A 24,335-nucleotide genomic window follows, 5' to 3' on the forward strand; every position below is an offset into this window, starting at 1 on the left:
TGTCTCAGAAGACAAATCGACTCTTCCAGTCCCAGTGGCCCAAAAGCGTATGTTGGTGGTGAATTCAAAATCTGAGCCCACTGCAGCACTCTATTATCATGGAGAAGATTGCTCGAAGGGACTCATGCTTTAGCAGTGTCAGTCACAGATGAAGAGGTTGGAGCTGACTTGACTTGGCCATCACATAAATGTTGGGAGAAGCAGAGGGAAGGCTCTTGTTCATCGGTACCATTCAGAGCTGAGACCGAGCCCTCACCAGACACTAGCTCACAAAAACACTACTCTGTAGAGCCAGACAGAAGCTTCAGACTTCACAGAGAGATGGCAGCCAGGATGAGACTGCACTAGCACCGATATGCTACTTTAATCAGCATTGAAAACGTATGATAAACCTTGAAGGATGCTTTTAAAGACTGAAATAACAAGATGTACTACAATTTCAATGTACTCTCTCTCTCTCTCTCTTTCTCTGTTACTGTGATTAAAATATGTGGTTGATCTTGGAAGCTCTATTGCAGCTTGTATAAAAACCGTAATAACAACATTGACAGTAATGGAACTTGCAGCTGGAGTTGGGTTGTTTGGTTTCGTTTGCTCTCCCATGAGTCTTCCTTGGGTCTTTTTTTTCCATTCTGCTCCATACACATTTCAATCTTTCCTTTATTAAATAGGAATGGTTATCCCCACTGACTCACTTATCTAATAATAGCTAGAACCCTTTAATTCAAATTATTTGATTCCTGGGTTTTTTTAGATTAAAGTAAACATACAGTTAGAGTATTACTGGGAGAGTGGCAATAGAAATACCATGGTCAAATTATCCTGTGACTCAATTCTGCAAAGCGCACTGAATCCCTTTTAATACATTCCATAAGTACTCACTGGTGACCTCTAACACCAGAGTGGTTTCTGTCCTATGGTAGCTCAATTTCACAATTCTGGATACACTTTTTTTTGGAAGGAAAGCCATCCAAAGGTTTTTATAAAACGTTCTTTAGCCTTTGGGAATGAGCCAATTAAATGCCAGGGTATCATTCAATTTCAAAGAGTTGAAGGACTTGAGGAAACACAATCTGCTTTCTGAACAATGTGAGATGAATATAGTAGTGATTTCATTAGAAACCAAGCTGCACAGTTTGGATACAGAGCTCAACTTTTTGAAAGTTCAGCTGCGGCTCTTGGTTTGTCAGCTGTATTTCCCTGCAGCGCTCTTTTTGTAAAGGCCCTTCTGAAGGATCCTGCTCCAACATAGATGAACACTTGCATTGGGAGTAGCTGGTAAAGGAGACGTTGCTGCCAGCCAAAGTTTCTATCATTCATTGGCCTTAAAATGGGAAGGGAGGGGAGGTCTCTCCATAAAGTCAAGAATCACCAATAGAAAGCATCTCCACTTGCTTTGAAGATCACCTTGAGTTTAATTCCTATTTTTCTATTTGCAATTGAAAAATGGGCAGGAACATAGGGAACAAACCCCCAGTGATTAAAGGGGAAAACAGCAAGCTCTGAAAATGCCTCCTGAAAGCCAGAGTCACCTCGGGTCCCTTGTAAAGACACAGTCTCTGCTACAGCCACATTCACCTGCACCAGGCCACCCGCCACCTCCCAGCCCACAGCACGAGTCACCAAAAAAAACCTGCCGGAGCCACAGAGACACTCAGTCACATCTAGCTTTATTTTAATCCCGTCAGAAAAGTTCAAGAATTACACCAAAAAATACTTCAGTCTCTGCTACCTACTGACAAAAAATACACCACAAAATTATAAACTGTTCAGTGGTTTGCTGGAGTTTTGATTGTTGGTGGAGGAGGTGGTTTGTACATTTTGAGTGAGAAATGAATTTACAGGTGGAAGGGGAAGGAAGGATAGGAAATCAGACAATGGCATTTGGCACTACATTTTTAGCTACACTATACAGTTATTTATCATGATGCCTGTTAGGACTGAGGAGTTCTGCCCTCATTTACACCCTCTAGTGTCTATGTATGCGAAATGGAGGACAAAACTGCCCAATGCAGGGGGAGAAGGGGCCAGTTCCTAATTTCCATCCCAGTCTAGCCACAAATCTGAAAAAGCAGCCTTAGTCAAATGTGAACCTTGCCCTCCCTGTGCACTCTGCTCCTGCTGCTCAGTCTCACCCTGCCTGCACTACCAAGGAGCAGAGCTGCTTTGCAGCAACAGCTTGCAGCTCTGAGAAAAGAGAATCCTTTTTTTTTTTTTTGAATCCCACCAGTCTGCACTAATTGCATATGCCATTTGTGGGGAGAGGATGTTTTACATTGGACAGGACTGGATTAAGCTTGGGGTCTGGTCTGTGTTTGCAAGCAGAGATTTGATGGGACCCTTCTACTCTGAGAGCATGCTACAGCCATCCCTCTCTACCTAGAATGACATTAAATACTGAAGTATCTGAAGTTGAAGGAGGGAGGCAGAAGCATCCCATTTCATGGGTGAGGGAAAATTAGGGGCTGAAAAGTTAGAGGCTTAATACTGTTCTATACTATCACCACTCTTGAGAGGCTCCTCAATTTCTAATGGCATTTCTTTGTCTCTCGGTGACCCTCTGGAGGGAGGTCCCAAAGGATGAAGCCTCATATAACCTGCCGAAGGTCATGCAGGAAATGTGTGTCAGCAGCAGAAATGAAGGCCCAATCTCCTGACTCCTAGCCTCGTGCTCAGAAGTATGTTCTTGATTTCACTACGGAAGCCTCTGTCTGCTTCCATCCTGCTCCACACCCAAATACCAACCAGGATTTCAGCCTCAGAGCCTAGCCAAGATCACTAGCACAGTGGCAGCTCATTACAAATGCCTAGATCTTTCTGGATTTACTTAGGCCACTGTGTAGGGCTGTGTGTGCATGTGTGTTTGCACATGTGTATGTTTGAGGGAGGAGGGGATGCTTGTATTTCTCTATCAGCAGATGAACACTGACGCTAGATTCAATTTGACAGCAACATATCCCCCCTTTGGCAAGCTAAACAACATCACAATGTCTTTGTAACAGATTTTCTCTACCCTCTCTCTCGAAAGGATTTCAGCCGTTCCTTCACTGCATGTTAAGCCATGTCATAGCTTTCCAGCAATGATAAAACTTTGCGGGATTCTCTTTGCTGCTTTTATCGTCTCTGGCTGTTTATCTAATTTGCTTTTTTTGTTTTTTAATTTCTTTTTCTAACAAATAGTTAAGCAATGATTTAAAAATATTTTTACATCGTAAGGTACAGTCAACATCAAACATGCCTTTGTACAAGAGCTCGACTCGATTACAAATCAACGAGAACAATGCACGAAAAGAAATATCCATTAAGATGACTCCTGCACTTGGGTTTTATTTATTCCTGTCGTGCTGTTAGCACAGCACCCTCAGCTAGAGCAATGCAGTATAGACATGGTGTTGTCCCCCCACCCTCCCACTTTGCCCGTCACCACTTGTTAACCTTAATGACCTTCTGTCTTGGCAGCCTTGGCTTCGTGGTTTACCGATCCTGAAGACAGCCAGGGCGATACGGCCCGGGAGCTGGTCTGCTTGGCCATGCTGTAGTGGCTGATGACGGTGTAGAACCTGCCCCGGGAGTTGGAATCCTGTGCGGAGTAGTACGCGTCCAGCGAGGCCGGGATGCACCGCTTGTGCTGGAAAGGGGAAGAAAGCAAGAGAAGTAAAGAGTGGTCCCATCAGCCTCAGGCTCTCGCTTTAAAAATCCCAGGGTTAGCTGTTTGCATGGATGATGTTTGACTCAGTCTTGCTGCAGCAAGAGCATCTGCTACATAGCCCTGACTGCCTTCCAGTGCCATGGGAAGGCACAAAGTTTAGAGTAGGGCAGCGGCCTTCAAAACCTGTTGCTATTGGCACCCCTGACTACAGGCTGATTTCATCCGTGGATGGGAAATGGGGACTGTAAAATGAAGGTCTGACTGGTTTGGTACCTTACTGGCATGCACAGAGACCAAGGCCCCTTGCTGGAGTCCTAGCAGGGCTGGCTGAGCAGCTCTTATCATGTGCTGGACTGAAAGCTCTGTAGAGCGAAGTCCAGAATTAATCCTCAGACAAGTAGAGGACAGGCAGAGGCAGAGTAAGCTGCTTACGTGCTGCTCTGTTGCAGTGTTATCTCTGACCTGTAGGACGACCACCTTGGTCAGGGATGGTAGGAAGCCCTTGTCAGAGCTTCTTGTCTGTGCAGACACTGCCCATGCATCTCTGCTATGCTAGTGCGGACACTTGTGTGCTAAGAACTGCACAGATAAAACAATTCACTTTGCAACAGCTGTAAAAGAGCAATCAAATGGTAGCAAATGTCGGACTGGTTGGTATTCACCAGAGTCGAAGTAGCACCAAGGACACAAAGGGCCCCAGGTACAATTATTCTTAAATTATGAGATACCCCAACTCCCAGTTCAATGTGACTAGCTGAAATCTGAGTCCAAAACCTTTAATCTCTTCAGAAGTTCAGGTTTGGATCTGATTCTGAAATTCATGACTCTGTCCTAAGTTCATTTTTATATAACCTAAGAGAATAATTCACAATGACTAATACACCAACATCCTTACTCTATCTTCCAGCCCACGGACTATCCCCAGTGTGGTCAAGACTCCTGTGAGTTTATGAGTTTATTCACAGTAAGGAGTCAGTGAGTCAGTGAACTATTTTGCAAACGTCTTTTCTTTTTTTTAAATCTCAGCAGACCAGGCAAATAGTTCTCTGGGAATATTCAATATAAAATCACTGGGCAGAGGGGTTTTAGCAATTAAGTTACATGGTTTTGTTCTTGATAGAGGCTCAAAAGCACCTAAAAATGAACTGCATGAGCAAATTCAGTTTTCTTTCACAAAGGACACATGTGCCAGCACTCTGGGAGTTTGCTTTGCATTAAAATGTATGCCAGTAAACCTCAGTCACTTGAACGTGTGGGAAGTAAACGCGGGATTCCAGCTGCAATAAATCCATTCACAAATATGAGGGATTGTTCCTGAACATCTGTCTGCACTGTTCACCAAATGCTAATCCCAACAATTACAGTGTAACAGTAGCTGATGGAGGCAGATGCAAGTCCACATTTCCCATAACACTTTTCCCATTTCAACACGTTCTTGCCAAATGTTCTGTTTGGCCTGGTCAAAAAAGCAGACTAGACTGTAACCATGCAGTCAATTAGAGTCTATCATTATCTCAGGCAATTCATGCGTCTGAAGTTTCTTACCTTATAAACAAATCCATCTGGGCAACTGTGGTCATAAGTAAAGGCTTTGTATACCACAAGAAACACTATGCAGGCAAGGAATGCAAGAGCCAGACTTATGAGAATAGTGACCTACAAAAGAGGGATAATGTTACTCTACATATGTTAAAATGGCATATGAGCAACCTCATAATTAAATGACTTATAGTAACAGCCATCCTAACAGACTGCAGTCCTCACTCCACTGTGCAGTACTTAACTAAGCATGGTAATTGAATGAATGCTAGGTCCAATAGCCCTGAATTCTCACATCATTTCCATCCCCGCACAGACCTTCAGGAGTGCACATTCCTGTGCTTAACCCCTTGCAGATGTATGGATTTTACTGAGGCATTTGGTGTTCTCGGAGGCTTTGTGTTCCCATGCTCTCAGCTGTTCAACGGGCAGCATCGTCTGCTGGCCCAGTAGGATCCGCCAACAGCCAGAGTCCACATTCAGGGTCTAATCTGTGCAGATAAGCTGCCTTATAACTATGGCGAGATCCTGCTTTTCTGATAGCAGAGGTAGGTGAGCAGGTAGGAAGAATGAAGCCTTTGTAGCACACATCCCTTTGTGCCTTCTGGGCGATGCAACAAGGATAAGTTGTGCCTCAAGTACCTTGCAGAAGGGAGGGTGGGAGTAAAGGGAATCCTTCTCTATTTAATAAAGTTGTAAAAAGAGAATACCCCGACCACCAACAAAGCCCAGCATGTAAATCCCACAGCATGTCCAAGAGCAGATGCTGGTGTTGGAGGTACCAGACACAATACCCTCTTTGGGGATCAAATATTTCCCCTCTCCTCATTCCCAAGCAGGTGACTTTGCTGCACCATTCTGTTTCTTTGCTGTAGCTCCCTCGTCCCCAGCCCTTCCAGGTCCTTCTTAAATAGTTCATTCAACAGCAAGTTTCCTGGCCCCATTCAGACGTCTGGACTGAGGCCCTTGACCCTTTGTTTTAGCTGAGCTGTGTCCTCCCTAAGGACTAAGCAAGGGTCCCAAATGCACTCTCGTTCTCTCCTTCCCCAAAGCTTTCTTGGTCCCAGCTGGTAATTCTGCAAATGCAGCACAAATGGCTCCGGACTTCTACTGTTTAAATTACAGCAACCCATCCTGTCGAGACTGCTGTCTCACACTGATCTGGATTGGCATGAAAAAAAATCATAATCCTTGGGGCTCTAGTGTTACCATGCAAACTGGAGTACCTAATCAAAGGAACTCACTTACAGAGATGATGGGGGTGGGAACAGCAGTAGGGGAAATATTTAAACCTGTTGTATGGCCAGCAGCATGGGGAGGGAGCTGCGGCAGCTCCCCAGCTTGCTCTGGCTCGCTGGGACTGAACACCAGCAGCATGCATTTTGCAGGATGTTTGCCTGCATGGGGAAGGGGCTGCAATGTTTCTGTGCTCAGTGAGCCTGTGAGAGCTCACGCTGAGGAAGTTCCTATAGCAAAAGTTTGAGGTCAGCCATGGGTTTACAGGAGGGGTAGTGATCAGTGAGGCTTTTTCCTACCCACAACCTCAACCTATTTGCTTCAGAATCCCACTTTCCCCCCATGACACCAGAAGCCGAGCCCAGGCCTGCAAATTTTCCCTGGTCACATCAAAACCCATCCACTGAGAAAACCACAATGGTAGGACATGGCAGGGACTGTGTGCCTGCCCCCAGCTAATGCCCCTGCCTGCAGGCATGCTACCACATACCTGCACATACCACACATGTGCTCATCCTCCAAAACATGCCCCCGTCCCAGTATCAGGGCTGCACCTACCTGTACTAAAGGCAATCATGATCATTTATTGCCCTAGCAAGGAAAAGCCACAAATTTTTCAGCTCCATCTAGTCATTCACGGTTCATCCACCCTTTTGTCGTTACAGTTATGTCACAATCCTCTTTGTTTTCTTGTATGGGTGTTCAAGGAAATTGAATAGTAGGTACAGGCAGAAGTTGTTCCTTAACTAATGTATAGGAGACTCGTGATAGCAGAAAGTGGGGGGATACAGAGATAATTCCTACAGTATACTGGACAGGCTTGTCAGGAACAGCAGCTAATAAAGAGCAAGCTGGCCACATCTCAGAATTAATCAATATAATATTATTAATATAACAACAATATTATGTAATATTAGTAATATTATATCGATAAAGATATACTAATTGCTTAATACTGGTTCACACTGAATTTTGCTCTAATTCTCTCCTTCGGTCATCGTAGCAGCTGTAATTCTGAGAACCTGTATGATATGCAATCCCTGCACAGACTCAAAGGGGCCACTGTAATTGCTTGCAGTGCAGGAAAAGATTTCTCATCCTCATCAATCCTGCAGAAAGATGCACTGCCTCGTGAGATGTATTCCTACATCTCACACAGCACATTGGGACTATTACTCAGAGAAGCTAAAGCCCCCCTTCCAATCTCTGGAAGATCCAGAGATACAATTTTGGTGGCTGTTTTAAGACAAAAAGAAAGAGTGAAGGTAAATCTGCATGTATGGTGTTAAATCTGACCCAACACAACCAGTTCAAAAGTCAGGAAAGAGAGAGGTGTGGAGACTATATCTAGCAGGAGAGATTCCTAAGTTCATTGTTAAGTCAGAATATTTTAGAATAAAGTATAAAAAGGTAAAAAATTGGGGCTAATAGGCTTTTCCAGTGATGAACAGTCCACTGAAGCCCCAACCTGCCTTTCAGAATAACTGCTGATATTAACCTCCTCCTTGGGGCCTAATCTGCTGCAAAATGGGTCAATTAAGCAAAAGGCAGCTGCAGAGGGAGAAGCACTTACTGCTGGATCTCATCAGAGAACATGTGTAAGAGAGTCCTGGTGTGCTGAAAAGGTAGCTGGTAGGAAAGGAGTACAGCTGTATGAATTGCACTAGTCTGACCAAGAAAATATGGGCACCACCTCCTTTCCATCAAAGCACACCTGCCTGCAAGTTTGAATAATTTCAGACCAGCTTTATGGTAGCCCGTGGGTTCCCAACCTGGGGAAGCCATGTCCCTTTTCATAGTGCTGAAGAGGAAGAAGTCTCAGTTGGATTCAAGGGAGATGGAAATGGAATTTGCCATGATTTCTGCCCCCAAAAGAAGTCATATTACACCTGAAAAAATGAAAAAAAGTTACTTTGAAAAAGTATAGTCAAGAGGAAAGACTTCCTGGATTAAGTATGCCAACAGGAGACCTGGGAAAAAAGACCGCTTTCCAAAAAGGCCCATCACAACTCAGCTCTGGCAGGCCAATGTGGAAGAGCATTTCCCCCTGTAGAACACATGTTCATCAACTCTTCCCCATTTAAAAGGGGAGCATGTTAGGCCTGGTACTTCCTCCAACAACAATTTATGTAGTAATACAAAGATGACAATGATACAAGTCCCCTTTGAGGTTAGTTTGAAGGCACTAAAGCAAGATGTACATCTTGCTCTACCAAAGCCAATGTTTAGAGGGCAGCCCTGGCTAGAAATTCAGAAAATAAGAAATGCTCAGCTCTCCAGTTTGGTTGTTCTGCCCTAAATACAATGTACAATGAAAAAAGAAATCCTGCTTGAGTTAAGCTGAAGGAACAAATTTGTGCTCAGGGCAAAGGAAGAGACAAAGGGCAGTGAAATTACACCGAATGCCACCTGGGAATGCATAGAGCGTAACTCAGCCAGAAAGTACTTCTTGTTCCTGAGAAATAAGAAGCTGCTCATCCTCTAGCTTTCTTTAGTAAATACAACCTTCATCATCAGGGCTAGCAACAGCTGCCCACCAGCAGGATGCATACACCCTGTGCTATGATTCCTCCTGCCCTAATGTCTACCTGGTTCCTCTCTCCCCCTCTGCATCCCCATTTCCTCCATCTCAGAGGGATCCCTCAGGGCTGACTGCATCCAGAGAAGAGGCTGTGAAAGGAGAATACCCCTGAACTGTCAGATGTCTCCCTCACCCTGAATGACTCTGTGTCTGCCTTCCCCAAGAAATTGCATCAAGGCTGCTTTGAAGGCTTCTCACTCTGAGCCAGTTAAAATGGCCAAGTTCTTCCTTTAGCCTTCAGAAAAAGAAAAAACCAACCTGCCTGGAGCGAGAATGAATGCCCTTTCTTTTGTTAAATCCCACGTACATGCACAGCCTATGGAAATGACCATTAGTAATGCGAGTTGACTGGTTCCTTTCCTCTTGTCTGCCCACTGAGCCCCTAAAAATAATAAATTCCCCTCTGCTCTGTCACTCTGCTCTGGCAAAGTGCTGACACCCAATTCATTACCTCCCAGGAGCAGGTCCCTCCGCTGAGCTCTCCCCTCCCTTCGGGGTGTAATTGAGCCCATTCTCACCTCCCTGCTGCCATTTCATGCACTTGCAAAATTACAGCATGACACAATATTACACATGATGATACATAGTGTAAAATTGCTCTGGGATGAAATGTCACGTAAGATGTTAAGACCCAGAGGAAAGGGAAGAAAAATCCACCCCCAGATATTTTGCCACACCAGAGCTAAGAGTCACCTCTCTAGCTATTCCAGAGCATACAAAGCTTCATTAACATTCAAACACCAAAGAATCACAGAGCTGCAATACCTAATAAACCTCCACTTTTTTTTATGATTAACATGAACCTTGGCAGTCTCTAAGCAATATAAACACTCACAGAGGGGAAATAAAATTTAGTGAGCAGATAAAACCTAGAAGTGCTACAGGTATGAATCTGTCACGTGCGACTGCGCGAGTGGCTAAAAGAAGGGGGGGATTCACCCGCCCCTTTCCCAAAGTCGTATATTGTTGCCAAAGGTTCCCTTAAGAGGGGAGTATCTGCTGGAATGGAGAAGAGAGAACATCGTTACCATACCAAAAAAATTCCCAATCCTCCACAAAACATGGAAAGAGGCCCTTAGCATCAGTGAAAGATGATGTCAACCTCCCATCAACAACAGCGCGCTTGGCTTGGTTCCTCCCCACCTTTCCCATAGATGAAGTACATGTTGCATTTTCACAACAGCACGGATAAAAAAAAGATATATCCTCATCAAGCAACAGGACATAAGTTGCCACTAGGTTTTGTTCCAGCGAGATGATATCTAATTGCAATGGTGTTCCAGTTAACCTGGCTTTCATGATGTCCATGGAAGTATCCTTCCTACTCTCTTTGATTTCAACAGCTGCCCGTGATTTTTTTTTTCATCAAAAATTCCCTTTTTCCCACTCTAGCTACAATGAAAAGCCTTATTTAAAAGCAAACCAGAGAACAATGCCACATCCAAACAGCAGGCCATTCTTTTAACAGCCTTTTCCATTGCAAGGTTTCTACATTTTTATTCCTTATTGTTTTCCTTAGCAAAAATTTTCTGGTTTGTGCCCTTAGTTTTCAGAAAGGGTGTGCACCCTTCACTCCCCATGGAAGTCAACAGAGTGGGGAGCTGCTGGTCCCTCCAAAAATCAAGCCTTAGTGGCTTTGACAGAAATACTGATAACCTGCTGAGCTACAGAGCCTGCAGGTAGCTACACACCAGCGTTGGGCTAGTACTGACTGTCACACAAACCAGTGCGGTATTTCGGTGTCCTGGAGTCCTGGGAAACCTGAACTCTCTGGAAATACCTGGGGAAAAAAAGGAAGCGGAGAATGGCAGACCCTGAAAGGAGGTTGATGGGAATACTACTGCACAGAGCAGATATTCATACGGAAGGATTTCCAGGCAGTGTAGGTGGGGGAAGGGTCTGTCAGCAGATGGCAGTTCCCTCAAATTTATGCACTGTTTGAACTGAGTTGACAATTTTTTTTTCCCAGTGGGGACTGGATGCAGACAGCTCTCTATTAGTATTCAGCATCCAACCTGTGCTGGTGAGTTGTGGGGGGTGTTGTTTTGTTCCCACTTAAGCCACATATTACTTGCATTAGCAGCTGGAGGAACATCATTTATAATCATGGCCCTGGTGTCAGGGCCTGTCATTCCACCTTTGTGTTTTGCTCACAGGTTCTGCTGATGGTGTAACACACTGCAAGGACTCAGCATAAAAATGGTTAAAAAAAAAAAAATTGCATGGGGAGAGAAAATAACATGGGCATTCAAATGCAAAGCCACCTCACAGTGAAACAGGGAAGACATCCTACAAAACTGTGAAGAAACACCTTTTGAAGAAGTAAAGGGTTGTTTTTTCTAACCCAAACCACAATTATTCTACGAAATTAATCACAGTTAATCTAACAAATTTACTCTGTACAATATGGTGAGCAGAAGGAGCTCAGTAAGATTGCAAAAAGATTAGACATTCATATGGAGAGCCTCCACATGGCTTGAAGTAGGGCTTCATAAAACAAAAGGCACAGCCCCCTCTTCCCCCACCAAGTTCTTGTATTTGATGGCACGAACCAGTCATTCAGATCCAGATCCACAAAGGCAGTCAGGTGTCTAAATCTCCTTTAGTTTCCTACAGGACACTAAAATACAGTAGGCACCTTCTGTAGGCTCAGGTGTCTTCAGAGGGGTAAGAAATTGTCCATTTTGGGTTTTCATACATTGCTCTGACACATCTGCTCCTGAGTCATTACACTGAGTGTCAGCTAGTCTGGTACAGCACTGCAATCCTTGTGCTCCACTACTAAAGCTCAATCCCATCACTGCTCATGCTCAGGCAGCAGCCTTATCATCTGCTGTCTAAAATTCATGCTGCCCTTTCTTTGGGGGGAAAAACAGCTGCATTCAGTCCAGCTTTGGAGGAATTCAGCAAGAATTACCTGCTGTTTGTGGACAAGGCACAAGCCCCAGGTGCCCAGGCATTTGAAACCACCCTCCATTTGCCACTTAAGTGGAGCAATTCTCAGGGTGCAAATAGATGATGTGATCTCTACCAATGTCTGAAGAAAACAGCGCAGAATATCTCTTCCGTGCTCATGCAACTCTTGTGAGAGGCTAGCAAGCAGGGATTTTCATCAGCATGGGTGGCACTTAGATATCAAGCATGATTTTTTTTTCTCTAAACCTGGCAAATAAATGTTTGACTTTGGACGTCCTTCCCACTGCTCAGAGCATGCAATATATGTGCTTATACGTGCTCAAAATAGGAGTACAGCCAAGAAGATGCCACAACCAGGAAAAGCATTGCTGCCTATAGAAAAACCAGGCAGACAAGCAGCATCCAGAGAAGAGTTAATGCTCTCAGTGTAGAGAGTGTAGAGTTGTGTGTTACTGTGAAGGAGATCAATTTAATTCCCAGGTAAAGATCATTTACCAAGGAAAAATCCCTACAAAATTTTGCACAGTTTTCCTAGTCTTAGCAGCTGTAACAGGCATAAAGGACCTCAGAAGCCAGATGCCTCTGTCCATTCCATTCCTGCACTGCAGTTTCACCCTCTTCACATTCAAGTTTGTCAGGAAAGGATGCCACCGACGATGCCATGTCTGGTTCTCCCAAGATACCTTCAGTGTTGCTGGGTATCAGGAAATTCTGTGACCTTTAATAGGTAACTCAGTCAAAGAAATTCTCTTGGTTTTAATTTTGTCTTTGTAGAAGAAGAAAGGCTCTGAATGAGACAAAATTTGTTATAAATAAAATTGGCAGATATTCTGTCAAGATTATTTTCATAGAAGGGCATAAGAGCTATGCTTGGATAGGCAACAAGGCTCTTTCTATAGTTACACCTGGAAACCTATCAATCCATTGACAACCTAGACAACTTGCATGCAAGAAAAAAAATCACAAAATCGTCAATCCATTTGCCACAGGGCCAGTCCCAGAGGTTCTGCTGCTCAGTAGAAAGGTTTCAGCTGTAAGGGCATCTCAGTATACGTTCATAGATTCATGATCTCATTATAAGGATTTTTGCTTGACAGTGAAAAATTCAGGAAGATAATTTTTTCCCCTTCATCCCATAACTTCTTCCAACTGATAATCAGATGTACGATTGACAACATTGGATCTTGACATGAAAGCTACAGCTAAAGTGAAAGACTCAGGAGCACTTCCCAGCTCCCGGATCCAGCTATCTATCCTGGCTGCCTCCCACCTGTATGCCAGGATGAAATCCAAGTGTGAACTACCCCATCACTTGAATCCAGGTTGCTAATGTAAGAAAATCCAGGCATGTAGGCAGGGAGGGAGCCACAGGCTGACAGGTCACTCAGATGGATCGACCAGGGGGATAAGGACTCTGAAATACACCCCAGGAAGAGCTGCTCCACTGTTTAGACTCAGCCAAAGAAATGGTGTGGTGTATTGCCCAGCATCCTGTTATACAGCCTGATGTGCTCTGCAGGTAAAAATGATTAGGCTGCACTTCTTTGAAAATGGCATTTCACCTCTGATTTTTAACAATTTTTTTGTAATAAGTTGCTGATTTTGCTGATTTTATGGCAACAGCTTATCCTCTGGAATTTTGAAAGGCTAACTGGAAAAAAGTGACACAACTGGGTCTTCATATTTGCTTCGTACTGGGCAAGAAGATGTAGGATTTGTCCTTTATTATTACAGCACAGCTTTATTCCAGATGGTGTCCAGATTCTTAAGTAGCATCTCTTAGGAGATGCTTTGTAAGAGGGAAATGTCCTTAGTCATGTACCTAACTCTTCAGAGCTATGGGAAAATACTCCTTAGTGATGCATGGCTTCTTACACAAAGCTTAAGGGGTTTTTATTTTGGTCCTTTATCTTAGTATTCATAACCATAAACCAATTTGGCCCCAATTCTCCTAAGAACACTGAACACCATCCATAAGCATGGTATGATCTCGGGGTCCAGAAACATCTCCCATCTGCTCCACTATTTCATGGGTTCCTTTCAGCCCACACAGCCCAGCAATCAAAGTCCAAAAGACTCACAGAGAAAAGGGAGGGTCATTTCTCCAACTACCCTAAAGCCTCAAAGGTATCCACCTGAAACAGCACTAGCTGTCTCTGAGCCAGTTTGCTATCCCAGCCATGTCCCCGTTGGCTCTACCTATCTCTGCATACACCACCCCACCACGACTACACCAGTGAACCTCTCCAAGTTTGCAAATCTTAAAAAGAAATATCTATCTTCTGAGCTGACTATGTACTCACCAGCAATTCCTCTGTTCTGCGTCTTGTAATACTGCGAGTGCAGGATGAGTGTGGAACAAGAACACCATGTTTCTAAGCAATTTGTCAAATAATTAAATTATGCACACAATAAATAGCTGGCTCAATTATATTAGCCAGTCTCCACCATGTAATATAATTTCTAGTGGCTGTTTAGGCACTAATAGCCTCAGATCTTTTTAGCTGTGTCTGGTGCCAGCTGCGATCTGCATGACATCTTTCTGTGCCAAGTCAAACCCCTTGAAAGGAAAATTCATGGCTCGGTTTCCAAGCCCCCATTCCTTATGGAAGTTCTAAACAATGCCATTTTCAATAAGGATGCTTCCACCATTGAATATTAGTGAATTTCCACTTAGGTAAATAAAAAGCTCTGTTTAGTTTGCTTTTTCTTTTCCGCCATAAAAAAAAAAATCCTTCATCAGAATAGGCTGGTATATTGAGATGCTATAATATTGCTTCTAGGAACACCAAGTAAATACATGGCCTTTTTGGCAGACCATACAGGTGTTTAAAGGTCTTTTTCCCCTCCTCCTACAAGAATATTTTCTGCCTTTTTTGACTATCATAAGCCTTCCCTCCTTATTTCTGTGACTCTGCTACCTTCAAAAAAAAAGAAACAAAAACCCAAAATTAAATAAGTGGGGGACTCAGGAACACTGCTTATAAAGGTGTTTTTCTTCCCAAACCCATGGTCCTAATAACACCTGACATACCATTTCATAAGCTGAGCAATGCTGGAAGAGGTCTTCCTTCCAGACCACTCATTTGGGATGGTTTTTCAATTAGTGGGACTGCAGTAGACAGATACATCATCTCCACAGCTAACCCTTCATCAGTGACATGCTGCGATTGCCCATTGCATTGTGCAAAGCCTTGGCTGTGACATTTCCTCTGGTCACTTCACGTGGGACATGACAATGGATTCCTCAGCTCATCAAGGGCCCTTTTAAAATGCATTAACAGGAAAACAAGATAAATCAAGTCATCAATAAAATGCCTCTTTGCCTACCCTTTGCCTGCCAAGACTCAACCTCTGAAGAGTCTCATACATGCAAAATAATCTGCTCTCCCTGCTTCCCTCACATTGGATTTGGTGCAGGGAGAGCATTAGAAGCCCTGAGTAAGAATGGGTTCAGGGATTAGTACATGGCAACAGACCTGGGAAATGCAGGTCGTGTTCCTTGCTCTGCTGCTGGCTTTCTTTGACACCTGACACACACTCAGGTCCAGCTCCACTGCTTGCTCCCCACAATACTCACAGACGCTTCAGCAAGATGCACCCAAAGCTGCAAGCATGTAAGTCTCCAAAAGCTTGGCTTTCTCTGGGCCCATGTATGCAAAACCACGCAAGCACCAACACAATCCCATGGACAAGGATCAGGCTGGTTCTAGAGAAAAGCTGAGGTCTGTTTGCTTTATGAATTACCTTCTTCCACAAGCAGGGCAATTTTCAAAGCAAACCCTTCAGACTCGAGTATTGATGTACCGGGCTAAGGCACAAAATGGTATTCCTCCAGGCATGTTTTCTTGTGTATTTGCCTCTCCCATCACTCTCTTGTATTTTGATTTTACATGTGACACCACCATTTTCCTCATCAGCCATCAACAACAGAAGACTGGATTTAAAAATGCCCAGAACAATTTAAGAGCTTTATATGCCAGGGCACAAGATAACTTTCCCCTACCACTCCCCGGTCCCATGGACTTCTTAGATAAAATGAAATCAAAGGTCAAGCTTGCACAAATTAAGACACCTTTCTTCAGTGAACTCTTATGGTTAAAAAAAAAATCAATTGGAAGTTTGTTCCTTCAAGAAGGTCAACATATTCACATGCATTTCAGCATCTATGCCTACCATCACGGGCCAGGAAATAAAGCTAATAATATGGCAGCATTCGTGGTCCAGTACACCTATTTCTCTTAAAAAACTTATTATGTGGGTGCTTCATACAAAGACAAAGAGAGGACTTGATGAGCAAAACGTCTCCTGGGTAACTTAAGAATTAAAAGCCTTTCCATTTTAAATTAGAAATGTGAAGCTTTATTGCTGCAAATGACTTACAAAAGCTACTCTTTTAAAAACAAACAACAAAAATGAATAATCTAGCTGATTACGATGCCTTCAAAGGCATGAGGCCAGTTCCATTAGCTGTGGATCTGGCCCAACAGGCTTAATACATCTGCAAGTACTAACAAGAGGGAGCTCAGGTCTGTTTAACATTCAATCAGCAGCCTGTGCTGCTTTATAAATAGAGAGAATGAAACATTACATGGAAAAAAAAAATGCATGAGTGAAGCATTTCACTTCCCTGATTTTTTTTTTTTTTTTTAGCATTCTGTGGTTTGGCTACAAGACTCAAAATGCATTTCAAGACAGTCAGTAAACTTTGCCTTGGCTTCAGTCATCTGAAAACTCTTTCGTCCTCCATCCCATTCAGTCCCTTTTGCTACATTAGCCAAACTACCATTAAGCATATTTCATTCCACCTCAAACGCTGACAAGAAAATTACCCAACAAATAGGGTTTACTGTGGGGTGGCAGAGGTACCAGAATGAAACATGGCATTGTGTTGTTGAAGACAAAGGTGCAGTGTAAGAAATCATTCGGACTAAACAGAAACTGCAATTACATTTTGTAATTAGCAGAATGGGCATCTCCATGCAGTCGCTTATGAAAACCTTTTTCAAGCATTTTGTTCCAAAGCAAAGGGTCAGTTGAGGTTTCTGCTCTGTTACTCCTTTCTTCCTCCAATATAACATGGTCTGGAGAATTTAGATTCAGCAGGTCTACCCCATAAACCCTTTGTCATGTGAATATTCTCTGTGACTTCCATTTTTAGACATTTTCTGCACAGCAATTAACTTTCTTCTTCTCTCCAAAAATCAGTTAAAGCAAAAAAAATAACCCTGAACAAATCTCTTCAGCTGATTACTCTGTCAGTGCTCGCAGATGGCAAAAATAAGATATATTTGAGGTGTTTTTTCTGATTTTGCAAGAGTATGTGTGTGTGTTTCTGTAAAAAAGAATATAAAACAAGAATACACTTTAAGGAATGATCCATTTCATATAAAAGCCATGCCTTTTTTTTTTTCTTCTTTGCTTTGCTATGTGGCCCCTAAGCCAGTCATATAGAGCATTCTAGTTAAATCAAAATATACTCTTCTTGTGTGTGTTTTAAACATGGAAACTCTTCCTGGCTTTACCTTCTTGGGTAACCTGTACCAGAAAGCCAGGTATTATCTGGGAACTCTTACAAAAACCACAGACTTTTACCCAGACAGGGGAAAGCATGCAGGGTTTATAGTACCATACCTGGGGACACGATCAGAAATATCTGTCTTCTGGAAGCTGAGCCACAAATCCACATTCGTTTCACCCTCACAGCTCCGAATTGTCACTGATGACCACAAATGTCTCCATCAATCTATCTCCATGCAAGCTGTGAGACCAACTAGGACAGATATGACCTATCCTCTTCTCTTCCACTACAGCCAGAGGAGGAGAAGAATGATTTCTGAGCTCAGGCAGAAAGATGATGAGCAACATTTTTCACTTCCTTTCATATACACAAGTGAGAGTCCAAATCCACGCAGGTGCTAGTTTGCATCAGATGTAAGTAGACACAAGGCCAGGCAGGGCTGGGCAGTGGATTTGTGAGAAAGGAGAAACTGTGACCCTCTGCATTGCAGTGGAAAATACTCAAGCTCCAAAGACAAGGTAAAGTGTGGATCCAGAGTCAAGTCACTCCATCATTGTCTGGAGAAGACTTAGGTGAAGTGAGGGCTGCTGGACACCCCTGCAAAAAGAACATGCCTACTGCATCTGAGCCCACTGGGAAAGGAGATAGTTGAGAACTCCCAAAGGGAGTGAATAAGCCTCCAAATCAGTCCCTGGAGACTGAAATCAGCCCCTTCATACTGACACCTCTTTGAATGCAAGACTCAAGAGGAAAACACTATACCATCCCCAGTGCTGGTGCCAGTGCACAAGATGCCTGAACGCTATTGCCACTGCTCCCCCGTGCCTGCCACCTTTCTGATTTTCCTCCACTTTGTCCCTTGTTCTCCTGGATCAGACAGCTCATCCGAGTGCTGTGCAGCCTGGAAACAACATCTCAGCCACATTAGCAATTATGACCAAAGTGAGAAAAATCTCTGTGTATTAGAGCGTGTTCCCTCCTTTGAGCACCACTCACATTAGTCAGTGTAATGGGATCTTCCCCCAGCCACTCTGCATCTTCCAGATAACCGATGTGATGTGGCAGTCACCATGGTAACATTGTTATTGTTAGTATTAAAAAGCAGTAAGGAAAATTGTCCTGTTTACACTCAGAGGAGTCCTTTCCCTATGAGTTACTCCTGCCCTGTGGTAACTTAACAATTAAAGGAATCTTTAAATTTATTTAGCTATTGAATGGGCACAATGAAAAGCCCCATGCCATTTTTCTGGGATTCATTCCTTTGCAGGTTAGAGGAAGAACTATCAGCATAAAGCAATAGCCTACAGGTGAAAGCAGAACATCCTGTGGAGAAGTTTGCAGGAACCATGGCATGGAAGGGGAGTTTGGGAAGGGGGAGCAGGGGGAGCAGAAAGAGAGGAATGCCACATTTGAGGATGGGTGTATGTGCAGCAGAGCAAGGGCGAGGTGCCACCTACACAGCTGCAATGGTGATGTGCCCTTTAAAAACAAGGGCGGGGTGGGCAGGTAGATAAATGCAGGCATTCAGGGAAATGAGGCATTTCTCAAAGCTATGCTCATGGTGCAGTCATTTGGCAGCCCAGAGGGCACACAGCAATTCTCTGAACCACACTGTGCAAGATACCTTGTGCTCACATCTCAGCAGATCTTACCTACAGAAAGTAAGTGATCGAGACCTCCACAAGCATACAAGCCCAGGACTTTCCTTTCCTCTGAACTGCAATGCCTGTCACATGAGGATCCTTCCACTACAAGATCTAACTGAGTACCCTGGGGATGCAATGGGTCAGATTCTAGCGGTGCAAGCAGGGGAAGCATCCTGCATTTCAGCAAAGCCGTTACCAACAGCAAATCAAGCCCTGGCCCTGGCCCTGGCCCAGAAAAATCTTTCTTAATTAGGAGCCAAGCATTTCAGATACTGGCTTGTTTTTGATAATGAACAATTATTGCATCAATGTCTGTTTTGTAGGGTGTGGCTGGAGACAAACCGATTTTGTTCTGTCTTTCACATTAGGTCAGAGGAAAATAATTGTTTCAGTATGAGCATTCCAATAACAGAAACATTTGAATGGGTTCCACTATATTTTAAGAACCTGATGAAAAGTTTGGTGAATAATTATATCCACTGGATACTTGATCTGCAGGTATCAGAGCAGTTTCAGGGCAGAGGGAGGAGAGGGTTGATCTAATGATAAGAACTATATCATCATTGGATACTCAACAGGAACAGATTACACAGCCAGTGACTCTGAAAATGGATCTTGACAAATTGTAGCAAAATGAGTGAAGTTCCCAGTCTTCTTCAGTGAAGTAATGATCAATACTTGCAGATGATTTTTCCAGGTAGATAAATTGCTCATCAGAAAACATCTTAAATACCTCAATTTCTCCCCCGTACACCCACTCCCAACTTGTTCTGTTAAAGACAAGTACATGGTTTAATTATTCCAACTCTGAAAGACCGATAACTTCAACTTTCTTAAGAAAATGATCCATGAAAAGGGAAGAACCGTGGAAGACTTGAGAAGTCAGATAACTATGGTAGGTAACTATCACCAGCTAACAGTCATTAAACCATTGTCTCCCTGAAAAGGCAGTAATGAATAGCTCTATGGCATTTAGTGATAACAGAGGTCAAACTGGTTGCACGTGAACCTACTTGTGTCATAAAGAGAGCAATTTGCGCAAAACCAGTAACTGACAGGCAGTTACGTGTGTCAGCCCAACGCTCTGTGTTGTAAGCCTATGCTGAAAGACCACTCCAGTACCTTTTTTGGTGCTATATGAAGATAGAAAAATCTAGGTAAACTCAGGGCTAGCCCAGGTCTATCTACACTCACTGGGTCTGACTGGAGCAAGCACAAAATCCATCAGCAACTACTCTTCTCCACTTTGTTTCTTCTTAAGCAGGGTGCTGATGTCTTGAACACAAGCTTCAGCTAAGTGACAGTCAAGAAAGTGGGTAGAAACCCACTTTTCACCTTCTAAATGCTTCTGGATGATTTCTGTGTTATCTGGACTGGTTGGAAGACAAAAGAAGTCACTGGAAACCCTGTCCTCCAGAAGTAACAAGACTTTTCATTCAATGGATAATAAAAGCAAAAGAGCATTTGCTCTCATTTCAGTACTGATACAAAGAAATAAGGGCAGAAACTCACGGGAATGAAGATACTTGGATATGAGAGACTGTTCTTAAAAGCTGTAACATAGGATATCACTGGCAAAAAGAAGCAGTAAGCCCCACCTCAAATGCAAAGGGTTAGATCTGTTGTCCCACAAAGGAACACGATAGAGAGAGTCATCACATTTGCAGACCTTTTCTGGTGCACCTCGGTGTCATCACTGGATGGCAAAGCATGGTAACACGCACTACGTTCAAAGCATGCAAAATGGAAGGCAAACACCAGACACTACTCCCCTCCAGACTGAGAAACCTCGGTATACATTGTTACTGCAAAATAAGATCTTTGCAGTTCAGAAAACTTCCTAGAGGGACACACTCCAAAGGCCTAAACAGTCTGGAGGAGGCAAGGTCTATAAAGCACTGCCAGTCAGCTTAGAAAAAATGTTGTCATTGCTGCTCTGTGGAGCACTAAAATGATAAAAGAAATTTCTTTTATGTATGGATGGCTCAACCATAATGCTATTTTAATATCATTTTCTTGTAACCATCTACACACAACTATTTAAACATTTGTTATAAAGTATGTATGGGGTGACTCATCCAGCTGAAGATTAAGCCTAATTGGTCAAACTTCCAGGACACTGTGTGCTGAGCTATAGAGAATCATAATCTCATCTATTAGGAGATGTGACAAGTTGCAGAAGCTATCTCAAATTCCTGGAAGAGGTAGTGTGAAATAAGAACTGTTGCCTAGGGACAGTTTCTTCTTTACGATAATTAAAGAGCTCAGATCTGTGCTATTCTGGATGGAGTAAAAATATGCACGCATAAGCTTAGATTGTGGCTTTGGCTTGCTCATGCGAGAAAGTTGTCTAATAATTCAGTAGCCTCTTCAATAAAACATACCTAAAAGGCAGAATAAAGGGCATCTGTGGATTTGACTGCCATGTTCATATGGTCCCAAAATTTTCCCCAGAGATCCTGCTCTTCTGTATAATGCAGCTACATGACTCAGAAAAAAAAACGAGGACTTGGGAAGAGTTTCCTTCTTCACTGAGAACATTCCCATACCAAGTGACCAGAAGTAGAGAGGAAAGAAAAGCACTTTATAGATTGAAACAGGAATGTTAAAAACCCCTCCAGAGAGGTTATTAGTGGGTGGGGAGCACAGTCATAAATATGGAGTCCAGCAGCATTTTTCCACACACGCTCATTAATGATATTCACTTTGCCTATTTCTGTTTGAATTTATGATAATTCTACCATTTGGGTGAAAAATAAAATACAAGACATCTCACTTTGTATTCTCCAGGACACCAAAGTACTGCAGTAGCAGATAGGAGAGGACCTCTTGGCTATTTCTTCGCATCCTCTTACTGTCCTGTCTCTTTCCCCAACATACAGGTACCACATGCTGAGACATACTGCTCCTTATACACAGATTAGTAGAACTGTAGTAGCAAAATGGCTCCCTATGAAAACCTTTGAATTCAAGCATTGCTGTGGACTCACACTAGTGGTACATGCATTTCCCATACAGCTCTCACATATTTGGAGTGCACTAAACCAATGGACCATCTACACTTGGATGGACTGTTGGCCTTTCACTCCATCATTTCTCCTGCAGAAATCAACAGAATGATTTACTTGCTTCTGCCAGTGTACAGCTACCAACAGCCCAGCTCAAGTATAGATGAATACTTTAATTTTAATCAGCGTGTTAGCAAGAAGTTGTGGATGATATTTCCAACACACCACATACTGGAAGGCTATACAAAGCAACCAGCCAGCAAAACAAAATATTATGATCTCATTTATATTATCTTTTTTTAAGCTTTTAAAAGTGTAGCCAAACTGAGATAATAAAAGTTAAGTATTTACTATGATTTCCTCTTACAAAAAACAAATGTAAAATGATTTCATCAGTACCAGATAATAGGCCTGCTTATAACCAGAGGGCGGTATTTTTAATAACTTCACTAAAAATATGCACTGGTACAAAAATGTGGTGCAATAAAAAAGAAGTACAAAAGGTAATGAAATATTACCTACTATCTCAGCTCATTTTTGTCAGGAAATAATACTACAAACTTAATACGATACATGGAAGCCTTATGAAAAGCAGGCAGGGAGAGGCTTATAGTCTTATCCAGTATTAGACGAGAGGCTGAGTGATTAATAAGTTGACACTGAAGAGCAGAGAATGGGAATCATATGGACTTTAGGGAAAGGAAATAGCTTAAAAATGAAACTGTCATGATGCCAGACTGCATAGGAAGAGGCACAGCTCCCACAGCCATCCCCACCGTGCAGCAAAGGGGAAGGCAGCTTAAACCTCTGTCAGTGCTGTGCACACCGCTGGAGCCTCCGGCTCCCCCGCGCCTGCTGCTGTGCGCTCCTCATGCACACACGAGTGAGAGCAATGGGAGAACCGCACCAAAAATAGGAAGGGGAGAGGAAAAAATACATCAAAAGGAGAGGTTTGAATACAACAGCAAGTTGGGGGTTTGAAGAATGGGAAAAATAAGATACCCTATAAAAGAGTGAGTAGGTGAAATTAGATTTATCCATAGCAGTGGATGAGCTATATATTTAACTTATGGGCCTCCAGCATGCACAGTGTGTAAGTGTGAGATGTGCTTGATTGCTTTTTTAACTAACAGGGCCAGATCTTTTCATGAGATTAAAACTTGGTCTTACATGACCTTAACACTGTTCAGGGCTGCAGGATTAAGTTTTAAATACCCAGTGAAGCACTTACAATATCAACAATAATGCCATTTATTGTGGGTCACAAGCCAACACATCACTTCCAGGAGACTCTACGTTTACCGTTGTTTCTCAGGCACATTGTGTCTGGTTCTGATTTGTACGTTGTTCACACTGAAAAACATCTGCTGCGGTTTCCAAGACTGGGGATTTAAATGTGGCTAATTCGCTGTTTACTTTACTAGTGGTACCAACGGAGAGTCAATATTGGTGGTAAATAGGTACTACGCACGCAATAAGATCAGTGAAGAACTCGGTCAAAATCAACAGCATGTAAGCCTCTGGTAAGTAATTTAGATCAAAACATGTGATGTCCACTGAAAAAAAACCCAAGAAGCTATAAACATTTATTCACAGACCTCTTAAGAATAAATTATGGCTTTAAATATCCTGGATGAAAGCAACAGAATTGTCCTTGTGAAATATATGTTAGTGAATTTCTGGAAAAAACAGAAACAGTGCCATTCTGTAATGCTTCAGAAGGGCGTAGCTAAACCTTTCTCCTTTCAGTAAGTTGAACAAGCCTTATCCTGAAGTTTATCAAGGATGAATGGTAACAATTTTTCCTGGATCACACTCCAATTTTAAAAGTGATAGTTTTCTTCTAAATTACTAGAAAATAATAATAATAAACTTTTTTATTTCTTGCAAAACTAAGAACAACTGGGCCAAATGAAAGACTATTCAGTTCCTTGAGTCAATTCCTGTTAATCGTTGAGGATGATAGCCTTTCACAACAGCCAATACTATCGTTTCAAGGAGCAGGACTACAGCTAGGCACTGCCTACTCTCTATATTTTCTACTCAAATCATTGATATTTCCTCTGACTTTGGAACTGTGAAATCAGATCTCACATTTTTATCACTCCCATGCTCTGTGGTTTAGGGAAAGCACCATATCTTCTCAATGAAAAGAGAGAAAATACTAGCAGCTACACGCTTCGAGTCTAATTTTAGGAGGAACTGAGCCATTCTAATATGCTGCAGTCAACAGGAACTG

The 24,335-nt window shown here is 42.8% G+C and overlaps 1 protein-coding gene across 2 annotated transcripts in view; it reads right to left on the reverse strand.

Moving 5' to 3' along the window:
* Nucleotides 1–3,164: 3,164 nt before the first annotated feature.
* The window catches only part of LOC103912234 (neuron-specific protein family member 2), a 35,824-nt gene continuing 14,653 nt past the window's right edge, over nucleotides 3,165–24,335 (reverse strand). Inside the window, exons 3-4 of one of the 2 annotated variants that reach the window (XM_009318471.1) lie at nucleotides 5,195–5,305; nucleotides 3,165–3,628 (exon numbers count right to left, since the gene is read on the reverse strand). In XM_009318471.1, coding sequence (XP_009316746.1) covers nucleotides 3,437–3,628; nucleotides 5,195–5,305 — 303 coding nt within the window. In that variant the 3' untranslated portion in view covers nucleotides 3,165–3,436. The remainder of the gene's footprint in view (nucleotides 3,629–5,194; nucleotides 5,306–24,335) is intronic. The other variant, XM_009318472.1, reaches the window with a different exon arrangement.

This window comes from Pygoscelis adeliae, unplaced genomic scaffold (genome assembly GCF_000699105.1).
Source record: "Pygoscelis adeliae isolate BGI_AS28 unplaced genomic scaffold, ASM69910v1 Scaffold42, whole genome shotgun sequence".
Lineage (NCBI taxonomy): Eukaryota > Metazoa > Chordata > Aves > Sphenisciformes > Spheniscidae > Pygoscelis > Pygoscelis adeliae.